We start from the raw sequence: 19633 nt of genomic DNA on the forward strand, positions 1-19633 counted from the left end.
GGCGGATTAAAATATTTAGATAATAGTTTCACGAGTTTGTTACACATGTTAAGCTTTTCAAAACTGTAAAGGTCAACGTCAGTAATTTCCCTACATGCCACATATTCTCGCGAAACATATTAATAAGTGAGTCAGTGAATGTGATTTGTTAAATGCCTGCTGGGAAAATGGCATGGAAGTCATGATGTCTGAACAAGGAACATACAACAGGTGTTTTTACATAACATGTTATTTTTGCATCTCCTGTATTAAGTAAGTCAGACCGTTCAAACTATTTCAACACCACACTTACCTTTACAGAGGCCTGCAGAAAATGCCTGTCAGTAGGAAAATTGTACAAGTCTCACTCGAGCTGCCGTAACACCATTCTTCTTCACACAACCCGGTCTATTATTTGTGCTGGAAAAAAATCTGGGCAACTGTTAGGAAAGAAAAAGAAAACTCTTGACAGACTCGGGAAGATAGTCTCAGCTTGGAGGAACAGCGGAGGAGGCCAAGTTCTGATTCATGTAGAGGGTCAACTATCCGAGGACAGGTGTCTTGAACAGTTTGATGAGTTCATTACCAAGAGTCTGTCTGATCTCATTGATGACGGAGAACTATATGTAGACACATACAGGCGCCAATGGCTATCTGATATACAGAGGTTTCAAGGCCATACTGACTTCGTTTTTGTGAACGTGAAGGAAACGAGTGGGATAGCCACTCTGGATTTTAACACTAAAGTGAGGAACGACATTGGAAATGTATCAATAAGGTCTGTCAATTTGGCTAAATGCATGCTCAACAGGCGGACAAACACAGTTCCCCCAACGACGAAAGGATTGTGTGAAAATATTCAACTACTCCATGAGTGCCGGAATACTGAACTAAAAGGATTACATGTTGACAAATTGAGGTGTCCAGTAGCAACGAATATTTCGAGAAGCTCGTCAGATTTCGTGGATTATTTATGGCATGATCTCAAACTGAAAGATAACCTGACCTCCATGTCCAAGGTTGAGGGAGGTGGATCATACTATGTTGGGATAAGTGAGGATACCTGGGACACTAACAGTTACAGAACCAAACGTCCTAATATTGATGGGTTTTCCATGAGATTTGAAGAATCTGAGATCATTAGAGCCATTAATGCTAAACTTCAAAGTGACACAATTGCCTTACATGGAAACAACTTCTGTCATGCCCCTGACAATTTGATTAAAGTGCGGTTACATCCGATTCCTGGAACAGAGAGACGTGTTCTGGAGGTAGCTGTGCGTTGTTTTGATGGTATCATCTTCAGTGATAAGGACGGGCCAAGGACGTATGAAGTGAAGGACAATAATATTCATCGGATGGACAAAGCAGCTTGGTTAAAGCGTTTCAAAGCCGCACAGATATAGTTTAATAAACACTCAACATGGAAGGGGAGTTAGAGTTTGGTGGAAAAAAGAGTGATAGTGGCGAGAGTGATGACTCCAGTGTGCCGAGCAGGTACAGCTCAGAAGGAGACGTTCCATTACTGGCTGATGACGTCTTCTCTGATTCGGATGATCCAGTGATAGGAGCACAGACTTCCGGTAAGGCTTTACTGAAATTATGTTTTTCTATACACGGTGTCTCCATCTGGATACATCCTGAATATAAATCATTTCATTTGCTTGTTTCAGGTGATACTCTCCAGTCAGGCACTGTCTCTTCATCAGAACAAAGGAGGATTGTTGGGATACTGTCAGCTGAATCAGAACAATCGTGTATGTATTTGCAGATCTTTTTGATGATGTGAACATGGAGGTCGGGTTATCTTACAGTTAATAATGCTGGCCTTTATCATCATAATTTACTCTCCATAGAACTAAGATTCTGGTTTTAGTGAGTGCTTGCGTCAGACTTCCTAAGTCTGACTACCTTATCTATTTTGTAACATGCAAACAAAAACATGTCTCAGTATTATGCATGAAGACATCAGTTATTTTTACAGATTCAAGCCATGTCCATTTAAGGATGAGCATGTTTAACTCATCCAAACATTTATTTTTTAAAACGTGTGATTAAATATAAGACATAAATGTGTGTTGATATGAATGTATGCATTTTTTCTTTACATATCATCTTAAGATATGTGGTTATCTCATTTTAGTATTTTTTTATGCAGTCTTCGACATCTTCCCGTCAATTGTTGAAGACGCTCTCATGAAACAGCATGCTCACATTGTACAGAGGCTGAGAGAGCTACCAAAAAGAAATCGTACAGTCGTCATTTCAGGAGGCAGCTTACTGAAGATGATAGACCCATCCTGGGAGGGACGAGTACCTGCTTCTGTCCTGTGTGATGCTTGTGTGTTCTCCCCGACACGCCCTGTCATGGTGCTGACTTTCACAACTGGGGATGAGGACAGCCACAAGAACATTCAATACAATACCCAGCTGGCGATGGTGATCATACAATATGTGAAGGTGGACACGAAGTTTGATTTCAATATCATTCATGACACTGTCGACGCATCTTTGTGTAAGGAGAGACAAGATTTCCTGACGAAGATCGAGCAATGTGAGAATTCAGCCAAATGCATCTGTTTCCCCGCCGAACTACATATGGACGAAAAGAAATGTACAACCATCATAGAGACCTTCCTGAAATACCTGTCTGATGGCACTGAGTCAGCCAGACTTTCACCATCTACGGAGGATAGAGTACATGTGAACACCATTTCCGAGCAAGATGTATGTATAAATTATGTTATAACACACCTTAATATGGTTGATGTTTGAAATCTGGAATTTAAATAGAAATATTTCATTATCGTCCTTTGCTATCTTCAACTATACAAGGCCTAGTGAAACATTTCTGCAAACAAGAATTATTACATTCCAATTGATATTAGCATGTCAGTGAGGTGAAATGTGTATGTGTATTGACATCAAGTTATTTATTTCCATAATCTATACATGTTGCACGAGAGCGTTTCACCTTAGTTTCCGTATATGACTTAACCCTAACAGACGGTAATGGAACAGAGAGACACTTGAAACAGATTGAAGTCCGCCCCCAGGTACGCTTGAACTATCTACCTTGGCCAGTGCAACCACATTTTTCTACAAGTCAGACGTGTATTGAAACGTTTCTTTACAATTTTATCGCCTATCCTTTCCCCCGGCAATTTTTCACTACTTTGATATGGTGATATTTTGCAGTATTTGTTTCAAGAAAGGCATATTTGTGACAACATAGCAACTTTGTATATGTTCCTATTTTGTATTTTTATCTTGTATCGCATACACAAGTTGTGGTTCTCATTACACTTGTTCACCATAGTTTATATAATTATAACTCAATCAGTCGTGGTTGGACCAGTGGCTCATATTTTAGACAAAATATGTGTCTTGGTATCCTGGGTAGCATGTAGCCACTGAGTTTGTGTTTGGGTGAGCGGTTCCTTATATTGAGGAAACATGTAAATTGTGATCCTAATGTCACTATTCCCCATGGATAGATTTCCTTTGTTACAGATTGTGTTCTAGGGGAGTGTCTTTTGATCAAAAGACCAATGTCCGAGAAAGAAGAATCTAATCTACGGTTTTTCCCTGGCTGTCCATCTTAAACACGGTACGACCGTTGCCCTGTTTTTGCTGGTTTAGAAGAGAATTTTACATGCTACAAAAATGTGCTGAGAATGCAGGAGAAATAATTTATTATTTGAAAGAAGATAGCTGGTGTAGCCAATACTCCGTTACTGACCTCACCTCCGTCATCAGCACGTTCTACTTCGGTTTCTGCCCCATTACCTCCGGTTTCTGCCCATCAGGGGGCCTTGACTGAAGTTCCCATTTGACCATCGTACACCTCTTGGACCATCTCCTCCAAAAGTCAACTTATTGATTTCGCGTGATCTAGTGCAGATCTTTCAAGTGCCTGGTGCTTTGTTCCTGTTATCATGAATCAAAAGTACATTCACCCCAGCTGACATACCCACATGGCTGGTGTACTTCCTCCCATATGCTTTGCCATGACAAGATGCCTCCTGTTTTGTCTCAGCTCCATCAGCGTTGTCTGGAAGATGGCCTGCTCAACCTCAATCAGTCGGCGTGGTGTGCCTCATCTGGCAGGTTAATGTTCCCTGTATGGGATCCCCTGTCTGTAATCACCATGGCTTGTTTCATCTGCAGTCTCTCAGAGAAAGACGTATGTGGGTATACATCCAAGTCGTGATAGACAAGGCCCTTCCTTTCATCATCAACACCAGCCTGTAACGCAAGACAAACCACCAAGAATGACCAGAAATTATTACGGTCGGTAGATGTAGACGGTAGTGAATTTTACAGATAGCTTTAACTGGCACCTTTCTACGTCAGTTTCCCATTATGCCGATCGCCCTTAACCTTACACCAGGGATTGAGAAGAATTGTCATGACGAGCGCATTCTGATTACGCTAAGCTAATCTTGCGTTCACCATTTCACTGTTGGAACCTCCTTATCAACCTCAGCAGATTCCCGATCTTGCTGCCAATACAGATACCAAGGATGTCAAGGAAGTTCTTGATGCACAGATCATGTCAGGTTGGTTTGTTGTTTGGGTAACGCATTCCTGCTACATGGCGGCGATCTGTAAATAATCGAGTCTGGACCATACAATAGAGTAATCAGCAGCATGAGCATTGATCCAGGTAGCTGGGATGTGATGGCACGTGTCAACCTAATCAGAGAGTCTGACCACCCGATCCCTTTAGTTGCCTCTTAACACAAGCATTGGTTCCTGAAAGCTAATTTTAACCCGGATCTTCACGGATCCATGCCCAGGCGTTAGTTCAAGATGAAGACGCATATGAATAAGAACATGGTGCTTTTCAACCCCCACTATGTCAGTAGTCCTCCACATTTTCGTGTGTTCTCGATCGGCGTCAGCCTGCAGGATTCCTACTTCCATGTAGCTACACATGTTGCTCATTCATTTTTCAGGGTCAGCAGTTCCAGTGACAGGTGGCCCCGGTTGGGATTTCGCTGGTCCCCTCAAGGACGTGGACGTTTTTTCCTTTAACTGTTTTGCTGGTCCGGGGAATTTACAACATGTGCAGGCATGTCGTGCTTTTTGGTCTCGGCCTATTGGAGACCATGATTCAGGGCCTCATTCAGTTCACGGGAGAACCTGCCTTCTACGTACCCGACTGGGGATATTTGATGCTTAACCCTCATACTAGAATCATCCAAATCTCGAAGTTGACCATGTGGCAGATGTCGTTGAGAGTGAAGGGATTTTCAACCCGAGCTGCTACTACGGCCACCAAGATCCATCGTTTTACCTCTCGCGGACCGCCTCCGTGGTGTAGTGGTTAGAGCGTCCGCCCGGAGAGCGGAAGGTCGCGGGTTCGATCCCCGGATGCATCATACCAAAAGACGTTAAGATATGGTACTTGTTGGTCGCTGCCTGGCGCTCGGCATTAATGGGTACAAGAATGACTGGTCGGCTTGGAGTCAGTATAATGTGTCTGAGTGGGGTATTCATGCTTTACTGAGGCATGGTATCACAGTGGGCTAGCACTGTAAAACCAGCTTCAGTCTGGGCTAGTACAAGCAGCCACACATACACATACACACGCATGCACGTCGCTATATGAGCGAAATATTCCCAAGCACGATGTTAAACCCAATTCACCTCACCTCACTTCTTGCGCCATGTTTGATGACATGTGGTGTTCTTTTCACACCATTCGCTGGTCAAATCACATATATCCAGTAATGGCTACTGTCCCACAAGTGAAGGATTTCCTGCTTTTTTCTGAGTCAGTCTAGTTCCACGATTGCGACTTCGTTCCTGCTCTTCACAATGTTTTGAAGATTACCTCAGTACACGTTTGGGCCCAGCAAGGGGACCTAAGTATAATTTTATGTGACTTCCGTCAAAACCTTCCTTGTACCCATTGATTGGTCTCTTGTATGGTGATCTATCTTCAGCTTGCGATCTATGGCCCATTTTTACATTGTATTGTCCAAAAATAGTTTTCTTCTTTTTAAAGTGATATGTTAGCTAGTTTTAACTCATTTTGTGATAATCTAGTGATTTTACTATCCTTCGTTGACAGGGTTTTATCTATTATATGTATGTATTATGAGTTTAGAACTAGTTTTATCATGATATAGCTGAAATATTGCCGATGTGACATTAAATCTTAACTCATTCACTCAGCCTTGCAACCACTGAAATCTGCATTTTATGACGACCTCACTTACAAGACTTTCTTTCACATGCCTCTCGCCATGGCAACCATGTGAACCACTCCATGTGAACACCTCCAGGGTTGTTCAGGGAGGTCAATAATTGTCTTCAAACGCCATCAGCTCACCGTATCTCTGATACACTCCAGATGGAAACTTGACTTTCCTTTGTCGATTGTTGTTGTTCTTTATCTTCAGGGGGCGGTGGGGTAGACTAGTGGTTAAAGCGTTGGCTCGTTACGCCGAAGACCCGGGTTCGAATCCTCACATGGGTACATTGTGTGAAGCCCATTTCTGGTGTCCCCGGCCATGATGTTGCTGGAATATTGCTAAAAGCGGCGTAAAACCAAACTCACTCACTTTATCTTCAGACCTCTTTCTCTGATACGAGGGCGCTCAACTTGCGCCATACCCTCAGTTCTCATGAGAATGTGTAGCATCGGGTAATGTAAAACACGAGAGGAATGTTTTTATGCTGACCTGACGCTCCACCTTTAGCCTCACCGTTAGCTTTCTTTTATAAGCTGCGCATGTCGTCTTACAGTGAAGAGGTTGATCGGCCAAAGTAGATACAGCAGGGGTATTCCAATCTGTTTCTACTGTCTCTCTGTTGTCAGTTTGAGGGAGAGGGAAGCAACAGCACTGTATACAGTCAGATACGTATAAACAGATTGCATTTATCACGACATGCCCATTTGAATTCTTGAATGACATCTCAAGAGAAATTCATATTCTATTATTACCCCATTACCGTGGCTAATTATCACTGGAATTGTCACAGAATTTGATAAGACTCCAATACTACTGGTTTCTGCTAAGTAGTTAAACACACATAATATTCAATGCGTGATGAATGTTACATTCAAATAGACTTTATTACCACAAAGATGTTGTTTATTTACAATCAGATTTAGCTGTATTCAACATAGTGAAATACTGTTGTTCGTCTTTCCAAATATGTGGTCTTTGTTATCATCATTTCAACAGTCGGGGGACCCGCTTGATGAATTACGACAACAGTTACGTGCTATGGATGAGGACCATCAACAAGTGATCAGTGAAGTCAACCAGCATCATGAAGAGAAGGTATCAAAACTGATGTATCTGCATGCTCAGAGAAAGCAGAAACTGGAGAAGGAAATCGAAGAATTAATTCAGAAGCTTCGCCATGAAAAAAAAGATGAAACATCCGGTAAGTAGGAATAGTCGTTTTTGAAAGAGGAAATCTTTGGTTAAGAACCCTCCAGCTTCTGACGGTTTTAATGATATATACACATGGAAAAGGGTTCGTGATAGTTATCCCCTATGGAGCCATTTATAACCATTTCATAATTATGTTAGTTTATATACATGCCTTGACCCTTCAGTGGCACCATACATTGAGTTAGTTTCCTAACAATTTCATATACCCCACACATTCAAGCTGGAAACTTGAATGAATATTGGCAAACTACTTCCATTGGTGATAGAAGCTACTTTTCCTGATTGATATGCATATGCCGAAAGAAATACCACTTAAAGCCTCCATACACAATATCAACATAGCTTACTTAGTGACAAGAGTTAATTGTCAAGATACTTTTTCTTTTATTTACAGAACTCCATCAGTTGAACCTTTTCGCCAGAACGTCAAGCAAGTAAGGCAACACTTTACTTACTATGCATTACTACATGCCATAAATTTAATAAGGTTGCCCAACACCATGTCCATGGATGCCAAGCATTGACACTTTGCGTGTTAAGGAAAATGACGGCTTGGCACGATCCATCAAAAATCGTCTGTAGAATACTTGTGGTTTTGACTGAAAAGTCAATGCATTGCCTAACCAAGAATGTGGTGAGGGCTTCATGGAAAATAGTTATTTTTAAAATATCGCTGGATCAGGCCTATACATAGTTTCACGTGTATCGAAATCAACAATCAGGCCCTTGATCTTTCGACAAAACGAATGAAAGCATTTATATCATGGAATTTTCGGTCCTGATGTCATTGAAATGATTCATGAGAAACATGGCATATAAGCTTATGAAATGTCACAAGTACCAAGTTGTCCGAATGCCTTTTGTTGCCTTGAAGTCTTAGGTTTGGCGTACTTGCTGGCGGTAACACAGATGTTCTGGCACTCTGAGTAATGCAGAATGTTGCATTGCTTGGAAGGCTTCCCATTCTCAGAAAAGTTAGACCAGGCAGCGCTTCATGAGAAAAACTCCATTCGCTGTCTGTGTTGTGTGTGGAGTTGCTAAACCCTATTTGCTGATAATTTTTCTCTAAACTGTGAATATCATGTATGACACCAAGGTGGCCGTGTCATCTCATCATTTCGGCTGCCTATTTACTGCTGAGTGACTACAGGAACGTTCTGGTCCTGAGCTACGTGAATGTGCGTGTGTGCACTAGCTCTGACTCTAAGTGTGTGGGTTCGAATCCCGGATGAGACTCAGCCCAACAAAGTACTAGAATCTGTACTTTACTATGAAAGTGTAATCCCAAATATAACATATGTTACATTTGACCACTTTCTAAATGGCATTGTGTAATCAAATATTACCTTGTTCAAACATACAATTGTATCTTCTTCACAATGTTATGTCTGCAATGCTGAGACTGAAAATATCCTCCATTTGTTATTTGAAAGTACATATGTCAAATTATTGAGGCACAATGCGATGAATTGGACAGAGAATAGAACTTAATTTGTATTACAACAAAACATTACGTGTGTGGAAAAAAGATTAAATTCCCTCTCAAATACTCAAATACCTCCTGGATTTATAACATATGCTAAAATATGACTTATACAAGAAATGTATGGACATTATGCCACAGCCTTTTTACACAACTTTGTTATATTGCACGTGCCTATTATGCACGTATTTACTATGTGTCACAACAGGTTAACTTCAAATATTCATATTGTCCAGCATAATGAAATATATTTCTGCAAAACCATCTCAAATCTGTGTCCGTAAAAAATAAAACATAGTGATAGAAATTAAAGTATTTCTATTTGTCAGTGGGTCATTTCTGTTGATTTTGTATTAACTATACCCCAAAGGAATGGGTCCCATGACGAAAACTGTTATGGGAAAAAATAACCAATTGCATTGAATGAAAATTGTGTATTGGAAGGATGGATGGCTTCCACGGTATTTACAATGGTTTACACAAGTAAACAAAGCAAACGTATTTAATTTACAGAGAAAAGATTCACATGGGGATCAAATGTCAGTTTCACAATTTAAATCATAGAGTTTGAAAAGCGTTATCGAGTTCAGTGTACACTCCAGGATGCTCTTGTGGTCAGTATCTTGCGTGTTCTCCTCGAAACTTCATGCACCAATAAACACGACGTCTCACTGACGTTGTGAGACGTCTGATGACGTTATTGGGAATGTTCTGCCATTCCTGTGATAACGGACTTCATGAGGGGTCGTGACCTTTGGTCTGCCAGTTCACGGTCTATCCAAGGTCGTGTCTTGCTTTTGAAAACCTTCCATTAATCTGTTGATAGTTTTACGGTGGCATCCAAACGTCCTTACGACGTGCCCATGTTGATCATGTCTATTGACTTTTTCTCTCTGTTCGCGGCTTAGCCTGGGCATTTTATATTTGTTTTCCTGTCACCTAAGCTCAATGGGGTTGCATTTACAATGATTTAGTTTCTCAATGTGAATTTTGTGCATTTAGATACGGAAAAGCATTTGAGTTTTATTCACAAAGTGCACGAAATTCTCAATTGTTGGCAAGTTTATATTTGACCCATATTTGGCATGCTTTAAGGGCATTTAGTTTAATGGGACACTTTCTTTGGGCATTTAGTTATTATAAGAGAGGCAACAAATGTTGTGTCTAAACACAACAAAAATGATTTTAGTGTTTGTATATCAAAATACAACTGTATTTACGCTTGTCAATTTACACAAGGATCCTGATTTTGTTTTACTAATGTCCCTTCAAGGAAGATATTACATTCCTCGGGATCGTGTTTGACATTCTCCCCTAAATTCAAATATCTGAATGCATGCAAAGTGGCTGAAGCCTCTCGGTTTACTTAATTCAGTCAATTACACATCTTCTCAACCTACTTATAGAAACAGCCAGAGATAATTTGGTTATTTAGTGTAGCTTATTTAAGGTTTCTGTCTTCCAGAATGGACGACTTCCCCAAATGTTCTGTCTGTCAGCAGCAGTTTACCCTGAAGCGTCCCGCCCCCTACCTACTGCCCTGTCTACACGCCGTGTGTGAGACGTGTGTCACATCTGCAGCTGGTGGTGTCATATCATGCTCTACATGTCAGAGGGAGGTCAACCTCACAGACACATGCCTCCAGAAGGATGCAGTCAGACAAAAGGAAATATTCCATCTGACAGTCAAACATCGCCCCACAGAGCTCTTCTGTGCAAATAATGACGGCAACCAGGCTGTGTGTTGGTGTCGGGACTGTCAAGAGCTACTTTGTGAATATTGCCAGAATATGCACAGCAGCCTTAACGTTTTCAGAAACCATGTACTTCAAAACTTCAGTGACATGGTACCGACTGTCTCGGACATTCCAACATCTTGCAGCATCCATAAATACAACGTCCTGGATCTCTTTGATAAAAGCTGCCAGAAGGTGATATGTGCGAGATGTAAAATCCATGATCACGCAGACCATAATGTTGAGGAGTTGGATGTAGTTGCTGATGCTGTAACGAAACAGTTCCACCACCAAAAGAATGAGCTATTAAAGTTACAGACCCGTCAGAAAACTCACATGCAGAGCATCAGAGAAGAAATCAAATCTACTGACAGAACACACGACACTTTGAAAAGAAATATTGGCCACACTTTCCAGACTCTGCGATTGCTTCTTGATCAACGAGAGAGTGAACTTACGACCGATCTAGAAATTCATACAAAGGAGACCAAGGCAACCCAACAGGCTCTCCTCACCACCACTGAAGAAGATTGGGAGACATGCACAGATGTGTCAGACTACATCGACAAAGTTCTCCTCTATGCCCCCAAATTACACATCCTGGAGTTGGAGAGTCGTGTAGGAGACAGAGCTCGGAGCTGCCTGAAAGATGTTAGATCTCAGTCACGTGCTGTAACAACAGTTTTCGTCAATACAAACAGATTGTCAGGACTGAAATCAGCTATATCAGTATTGGGTACCATTACGACAGATGACGGGAACGTTGAATCTTTTAGAGGTATTCCAACTTGACATAATTATAAGTTAATTATTCTTTGTATGTCTGACATTCTTGTGATGTTTTATGTTGCATTATTTACACCTCCTTTGGAGTCATGTTTCTATAACTTAAGATCCCCCGTGTCTGTTGATAACTGTGTTTGCAAAGGTTTTAGTGTATTAACATTCATAAAATATTATCCCTGTATTTAAGACCTATCACGTAAATATTTTACATCTTGTATAATTCTCCTGTTGTTTCAGACAAGGATACCCAGACCCTTGATGACTTTATGGCAGACCTGGAGAGGAAACACAAAATTGTGAGTATAGTCTGTGGTACATCATACATTTTTTATCACAAACTGACCAACAAACTAGCAAATTGTAAACAGACCCAAGCAAACCTACCTCAACTTCATGTCTGTAGGGATGCTTCAGCCCATCGCATTCCGTATGTGTTTTGTTTTACAGGAAATTACAGAACTGAAGATGAAACAGGATTCAGACGAGAAACGTATTGAAAGTTTCAGACTGCTCACAGACAAGCTCAATGAAGACATCAGTAACCTCAAATCGGTTTGGTTTCATTATTTTACGTTCGTTCATACCTTTAGACATCTTAACATCTGACCTTATATTCAAGTGTAATATATATAATCAAAGAAAATCATATAAAGGTGAATGTATCAGCCCATGAACTACTTTGAGTGTTTGAGAGTTTTTTTCAGGAAAGTAAGGAATTGAAGTCGAAAATTGATTCAGACGAGAAAACTGTTGAATGTCTTAAACATAAAAGTCAGTGTGTACGTGAATTATATGTTAGCCCTTATTCTTGAAGTGTATCGCACAAACATTTCTGTTCCTATTCTTAATAAAGATTGCAAAGATTATAATTAATTATTGCATGCCTTGGACACCCTATACCCTTGAGCTAACCAATCCTTTGATATGTACAATGTTTACAGCTCATTGCCGAGAAGGAAAACATCGAGAGGAGACTCTCAAAGAACCCGGATGTTTTACTTGGTAAATTTGCATTACGTTTCTTCCTGTGCCTCCCAGGTCACTTAATCCGCAATATATTTGACGACTTCACTTGTATCTACAATCGGTTAAAATCATCGAAGTGGTAAACATATATAATCCTTGACTCCTTTAGCTGTCCTCCCATACTAAAACAAATCATATAATCACCTTAACATATATGATAAACATGGAGTCACTAAACCTTCCCGAACAGATAGCATCATCACTATTTGATTATGATTCCTTAAACGCATGCTCATGATAAAGTCGGAACGGACACAGCTCTTGTCAGAGGCTTCTTGTGTATTTTGAATGGGTTTTGTGGCTTACATTTATCATACATATATATTATGCATATATGGTTATATGCATGTTTGTTTTACAGGTGTGGCCAGAGAAAGTGGTATCCACCTGCTGAATCCAGGGACTGTAGACAGGTCTGTGGTGCTGAAGTGTGAGTACATTTACTCAAATAACATACAACGTCAGCACACCACATAGGACATGTAGTCATATACTACGACTGGGGAGAATAGACGAAGTTACGTATCTCATGCTTGAAGTAACGCACGCTGGGGTTCACTGATTGTGTGGTATTGTTTTAACAATGTAATGCATCATGAGGGCTTAATGTTCCTGGGTCATGCCTGGTGATCAACGTAAACACGGGCACCCGTTGATGGGCTGATCTTTGACATTTTTTTCTTCAAAAACCTTTTTTTCCAAATTTGTAAATCACAGACTGAGACACACTGGACATACTGGCTATATCTAGGTATTTTATGCGAGAAAAATCTATGCCAGTAACCAGAATGTGTTCATCGTGATGTTGATGACGCACGTCCAGCCTGGTGGAGCGTTACTGTTGGTAATGAAAATATCACAAAATCTAAAGTGAAAAAATCAGATACACCCCCTGTGACATTCACATTTGTTTTTTAATCCTGAAAGTCACTTGGTACTGTGTACACCCCTCAGCAGACTATATGCACTCAGTTGAAGAATATTTAAGAGTTTTGTTGATAGAATCTTCTTGAATGTCATTTCTAACTGAAAATATTGACGACCCTTTTCATCACATATTTAATATTCTTACCACCATTTATCGTTAAAACAGAGTAAATCGTGTTATTGTTTGCTTCCATATACGTCCCCAAAAATTTTTATACCATTATTCATGAGAATCAATAAGATCAATTACACCATATCCAAGAACACTGCAAAATGTGTCGGAGTAACTCAGGACACGTGCGTGACCACGTGACGTGATCTAGCCACTCTTAATTCCTACTCTTTGACATAATTGAGAAGGACTTAAAGCTTGTAAACAAAAAGACATAAGTACATTTGGTCCTTGTTTCACAAAATACAAACTTAGTTATCATGTTAGAATTTTTTCTAAAACTGTCAACAGTTGACGTCTGCAAGCATCTGGTTTTGATCGAGCAAGAAAAAGAAACGTGCCTCCGCCAAATCGATGTTGTGATGCGTTGCACTTGCTGGGCTCGCGTGTCATACAGCAAGAATGCATTTCTTTTTTGGGGGGATATTCTCAATTACTGTTATGCCAGTAAACAGAAGATGTTTATCAAGATGTTGACGACGCATGTCCAGTCTTTTACAAATGCTGCGTTAAAGCAAGACTAGAGTGGTGGAGCGCTGTTGTTGGTATTGACAATCAGCCAAAAAAAACGGTAATAGCTGAGAGTGACTTTCAATAACGTTTAAAAATCAACATTCACCCCTGTGACATTTCCTTTTGTCACCTTTTACTCCTTAAAGTCATCCGACAGTCCTAGTATTGTTTACAATCCTACTCAAGACTCAGCTCTTATTTAAAATATCAAGATATTATGAAAATTTCAGATTTTTGCCGATTGTATTATATTGTTTCTACCATATCTAACTGAAAATATTAACGACCCCTTTTATCATATATTCAACGTTCATAACTTCTCTATATCGTAAAAAACAGAGTAACGGTGTTATTTTTTGCGTCCACTGATAATTTCTTTTTACTTGGTTTTTCTTAAGAATCTTTAAAATGAATTACGCCATTTCCAACAACACTGCAAAGTGATATGGTTTGTGGGATATCTGTTTTTTCAAATACAGAAGTCCATCAGTATGTCCACAACACTTTATTTGTCAGCTAAGTATGTAATTACATGGTAGTGCAGCAACGGCCAGGCGGCATCACATGCAGATGCGATCGTCAGCCCACCTGCCTAGCCGCTGTCCGAGGGTCAAGTCCCGTTACATTAAGAATTCATTGTCTATATACTACTGACTGACAGGCTGCCCTGTATCGTATTACGATACATGTATGGTCAGCCTGCAGTATCCAGCATGCACCTCATCCACAATGTTAACTTCTGTGGCCAACCGGCCATACTCTAAAGTTAATTAAGGTTAATTACACGCAGGCAGCTGACCTGTACATGGATGTGCTGATGGTCATGATAATAGGCTGCTGATATTTCAATTATATTGTCAGCACTGTGATTTAGATTTAGATAACACAACTTTAACTAAACTCAGAGAATATACAAACATGTCTATATTTCCCGATAAAACCCATACCCCATCAAAGTGCCTACGACAGTGAGTTGGAGTAACCAAGCACACGTGTGGGATCGCAAGTTCTCAAGCCACTATTAATTTCTTATTTTTCATATAACCAGAGGTAGACCTAAAATTTGTCAATGTGACATAAGCTCATTTGAACCTTATTTCACCAGTTTCAAGGTTAGTTGTGATATTTGCACGTTAAAAACAGAGTGAAATTGACAACAGTTGGTCGTCTTCAAGCATCTGCCACTGATACTGAGAGCGGGAAAATCGAACTCGTCTCTACTGACGCGACCTAACCACGAGCTGCACGTGCTGGGTCCGCGTGTCACAACAAAGAGCGGGAAGGCATTTCGAAAATATTGTTGGATACTCTGAATTAATTCTGTTAGGTTTTTGGTCTCAACATGGTTTTTTTTCTGCTACAAACCATAACATTATTATATTTTCCAAAATATGATCTTCCAGAAACATTAAGAAAAAACATGACTTGTTTATACATAATGTCATTTTCATTTCTCCTGTTAGCGTCCTCCTGACAATCTACTTTTTTGCCATTGTCATCCCGCCGAGCGATCCCTGAAGATGTATATTAGAACTGGTCTTCAGTAATCCATGCTAGTAGTAAGAGACGACTAACGGGAGCGGGTGGTCAGGCTCGTTATGGATATTTTCGTAGATCGATGCTGGTATTGTCAATCACTGGATTATTGGGTGTAGACTGCATGTTTTGCAGATCGCCGTGATATAGCTGGCATACTGCTATACCTGAGTGCCCTATTAAACAACAAACAGGCAGTCTGGCGAGCCATGTTCGTCCTTAGCATGTAACACAATCTCCCGAATGACGTGCCCTGCTCAAGTGACACTGATTTTGACAATGTTTGACATGCAATCTACACGTTCCTCATTATAGCGCGTCTGTATAATGAAACAGTGTACGACTGCGACTGTTCGCTTCTGTATGATCGATGATTATCCTGCTCTGTTTACCATTCCGTGTCTGTAATTCAGAACATCAACTGTAAATATTTCTGATTCCTTTAAGGCCATTCAGATTGATGTGTTGCCCATACCATACTGACAATTCGGGTAGATTTATTATCAGTTGATCCAAATATAATACACAGCAGTTTTACCGTACTTACTTCTGCGTTGATTATATTGCTCTATGCATATCAGTACTTTGTAGATAGATGTGAATTTCGTGCACATTAATATTAGTATGGAACTTAACGGCGTATGTCTTATTTACATTTAAATTCACATGTTGTAGGTACACCACTGAAGTATGACAAAGACAGAGTCAATCTCGACAAAGTCCACATCAACACAGAAGGAGACCTGGTCAACAGGAAGTCGGTCACCAGACCTGCAGGGGAGGGGAGACTGAAGAAGTACTGGGGCACATGCGGTACTGACCCCCTCCCCCAGGATGGCTGTCCCCAGTACTGGGAGGTAGAGAACAGGGTCAGTCTGGACAAACCACTCTCAGGGTACAACCTCATCCTGGAGGTTGGAGTATGTAGGGAGGAGCAGAGGGACGTGGATTATTGTATAGGGGGACGTCCTTACTCCTACTCTATGACCGTCTCCCTCTGTACTCCACACGGTGGAATATGCAGGAGGATATGTAAGGAGGGGAAGTATGTGCTGCATCTGCCTGGCACTCTCCCCAACACAGCAGGGGCATCACACACACTACATTACGGTGTTGTCTATGATGACGCCAGGAAGAAGATTGTCTTCATTGATGTGAAGGAGAAGAAAGTCGTGTCGACGTTAGACAATGTAGACTGTAGTGAACCACTGTGGCCGATGTTCGGGGTGTATAACCCAGAGTGGATCACTGACAGCATGAGACTTGTAGTGGGCAGCGACATCAACATGACAGAGGAGAAGAAAGTGATGATTGTCAAGGCGCTGGCGTGATGGTGACAGTGATGGTGACTATGAACACATGGATATGTAGTAGATACCTAACAGCAGCATGAGTGAAGAGAACTTTCCTCATGACCTTGTTGTATTTGAGATCCTCAAGTATTTATACAAACACAAACAGTGAAGCTTGTAGAAAACATATCGCTAGTAGTGCAACTTATGATCTAGTACACCTATAAACTATTTTCCTGCACCTAGCATGTGGATATCACACGCGATTAATTGCAGTTAAAATATTAATTAAAAACAACATGACCCCTAAACATGTCCATTGATCATAACCGAACATGTATGGGAACATACACTACACGGACCTGGTGAATACCATGGGGGTATGCATGTGCTTGCCATAAAAAGGCGACTATCTTGTCGTAAGAGGCGACTAACGGGATCGGGTGGTCAGTTTCGCTGACTTGGTTGACACATGTCATCGGTTCCCAATTGCGCAGATCGATGCTCATGCTGTTGATCACTGGATTGTCTGGTCCAGACTCGATTATTTACAGACCGCCGCCATATAGCTGGAATATTGCTGAGTGCGGCGTGAAACTAAACTCACTCACTCACTCACCACGGGGTGTATGACATGTATTGGAACATACACTACACGGACCTGGTGAATACCACGGGATGTATGACATGTATTGGAACATACACTACACGGACCTGGTGAATACCACGGGATGTATGACATGTATTGGGACATACACTACACGGATCTGGTGAATACCACGGGGTGTATGACATGTATTGGAACATACACTGCACGTACCTGGTGAATACCAAGTGAGTGTATGACATGTATTAGAACATACACAACACGGACCTGGTGAATACCACGAGGGTGTATGCCATGTATTGGAACATACAGTACACGGACCTTGTGAATACCACAGGGGTGTATGGCATGTATTAGAACATACAGTACACGGACCTGGTGAATACCACCGGAGTGTAAGCCACGTGTAGAGTTTTTGTCACTCATTGCTTTCGATATTTGATACAAGTGTTTTATTTGACTTGTTTAGCAGTTGACTTGTAAATTTCACTGATATGATGTCACAATCCACAGTAGCTCATCGTGCTTAGGCGATATTTAATTTTTCTTTTTTAGAAACTGAATGAGAAATATGTGTATTTCAATTTGTTCAAAGTGTATTGCTTTGGGTTAACCCACAATATGTATATACAAGGAGAATATCAGGTATATTTTAAAAGACGCTTTCCAACAGTACTTATAGGCACTTTCTCGCAATAATCAGAGGTAAACATGTTCCCCCTTTCAGTCGCTTGCAGACAGAAATGAATTGTGATATTTTACAAACGCTTCAGTCACTATGTCTTGTGTAAAGGGGTGATTGATTTTATTAGCCAGCCCCAGAGCTTGTAACTCTTGCAGAAATATTGTTTTATTTCAGGATAAGTTGACCTACCGCTTCTCGTAAGAAATACAAGACAGCGGTTGTAGTAAATGTATATGCCTCTATTTCTACAGTAAGGGGAGACAGTAACATGATTTGTTATTTTATCATACTATTTTGTAATATAGACATTTGTTTGTGTACGTTAGTGGACAGTTTTCTTTTTGGCTTCCAAGATGAGAGGCCGCTCTCCTGTGGATATGTAGTTGGGAATAACCAGAAAGCTGTTTGATACTTTTTCACTTATTTACGCTCGCGTCCTCGTACTTTAGGACAAAGGCGTACCTTATTACGCTATACATGGTGGGAGAGCGAACTGTACACATATACTTATCTTGTTATTCCTCTGGTCCTGCGAAAATGGAGTTTAGAATAACCAGAAAGCTATTTGATATTAATTTACTTATTGTGAACCTTTGCAAACGCTTTACACAAATACTAATCTTCTCTTTCCTCTACTAGCATTATGCTTGTTCCATTTCCAAGTCAGCAAATCGCACATATAGTACTTTTCGGAGCTTTACTGTTTTAATTTGTAGTGGAGATTTACAATAAAGAATAGTCAGATACTAAATTTGTTCTTTTTGCTGTTTTTTAGTTCAGATGTACATAGATATCAGAGTTGACATCTTTTACTCACGTAAAATAAACAGGCATGAGTTCTGAAAAGTTCTGGGGCGGTTGGGTAGCCCAGTAGTTAAAGTGTTCGTTCGTCACGCCGAAGGCCAGGGTTCGATTCCCCACATGGGTACAAACTTGTAAAGCCCATTCCTGGTGTTTCCCGCCGTGATATTGCTGGAATATTGCTAAAAACGGTGTAAAACCATACTCAGCCAGTCAGCCAGCTCAACTGAAAAGTTCTGAAGCAGGCATTCTGTCAAAAAACAATGCCCTCCACCCCGCACCCCACCCCCCACCAAAACCAAGACCAGCAACAATAATACTAATTCAGCATTTATAGATCACATAGCATCACACATGACCTCAAATAGATGGTCCATGAGTTAGTGACTAATACACTGACTGCCCAACTCAGTTGTTGATCACAGGATTGTCTGGTCCAGACTCGATTATTTACAGACAACCGCCTTATAGCTGGAATATTGCTGAATGTGGCGTAAAGCTATACTCATTCACTCACTCACTCACGTGGGAGGGAAGTCCGAAGTAAGCCGGTTCACGTTGCTCCCCAAATGTCATCGTATCCCAATTGCGTAGGTCAGTGCTCATGCTGTTGATTGTTGGATTGTCTGGTCAAGACTCGATTATATACAGACCGCCGCCCTACGCTGGAAT

General features: G+C 40.8%; 1 protein-coding gene across 3 annotated transcripts in view; it reads left to right on the forward strand.

Annotated features, from left to right (window-relative positions):
• LOC124259893 overlaps positions 1 to 17028 on the forward strand; it is a 32011-nt gene extending 14983 nt beyond the window's left edge. For 2 of the 3 annotated variants that reach the window (XM_046694117.1, XM_046694118.1), the window contains exons 3-13: positions 301 to 1562; positions 1653 to 1736; positions 2138 to 2706; positions 7182 to 7386; positions 7792 to 7831; positions 10346 to 11394; positions 11640 to 11698; positions 11850 to 11954; positions 12344 to 12440; positions 12790 to 12858; positions 16252 to 17028. In XM_046694117.1, coding sequence (XP_046550073.1) covers positions 1403 to 1562; positions 1653 to 1736; positions 2138 to 2706; positions 7182 to 7386; positions 7792 to 7831; positions 10346 to 11394; positions 11640 to 11698; positions 11850 to 11954; positions 12344 to 12440; positions 12790 to 12858; positions 16252 to 16907 — 3093 coding nt within the window. In that variant the 5' untranslated portion in view covers positions 301 to 1402 and the 3' untranslated portion in view covers positions 16908 to 17028. The remainder of the gene's footprint in view (positions 1 to 300; positions 1563 to 1652; positions 1737 to 2137; positions 2707 to 7181; positions 7387 to 7791; positions 7832 to 10345; positions 11395 to 11639; positions 11699 to 11849; positions 11955 to 12343; positions 12441 to 12789; positions 12859 to 16251) is intronic. The other variant, XM_046694119.1, reaches the window with a different exon arrangement.
• The last annotated feature ends 2605 nt before the right edge of the window (positions 17029 to 19633 follow it).

This window comes from Haliotis rubra, unplaced genomic scaffold (assembly GCF_003918875.1).
Source record: "Haliotis rubra isolate DU_JTF1 unplaced genomic scaffold, ASM391887v1 Scf740, whole genome shotgun sequence".
NCBI classification, from domain to species: domain Eukaryota; kingdom Metazoa; phylum Mollusca; class Gastropoda; order Lepetellida; family Haliotidae; genus Haliotis; species Haliotis rubra.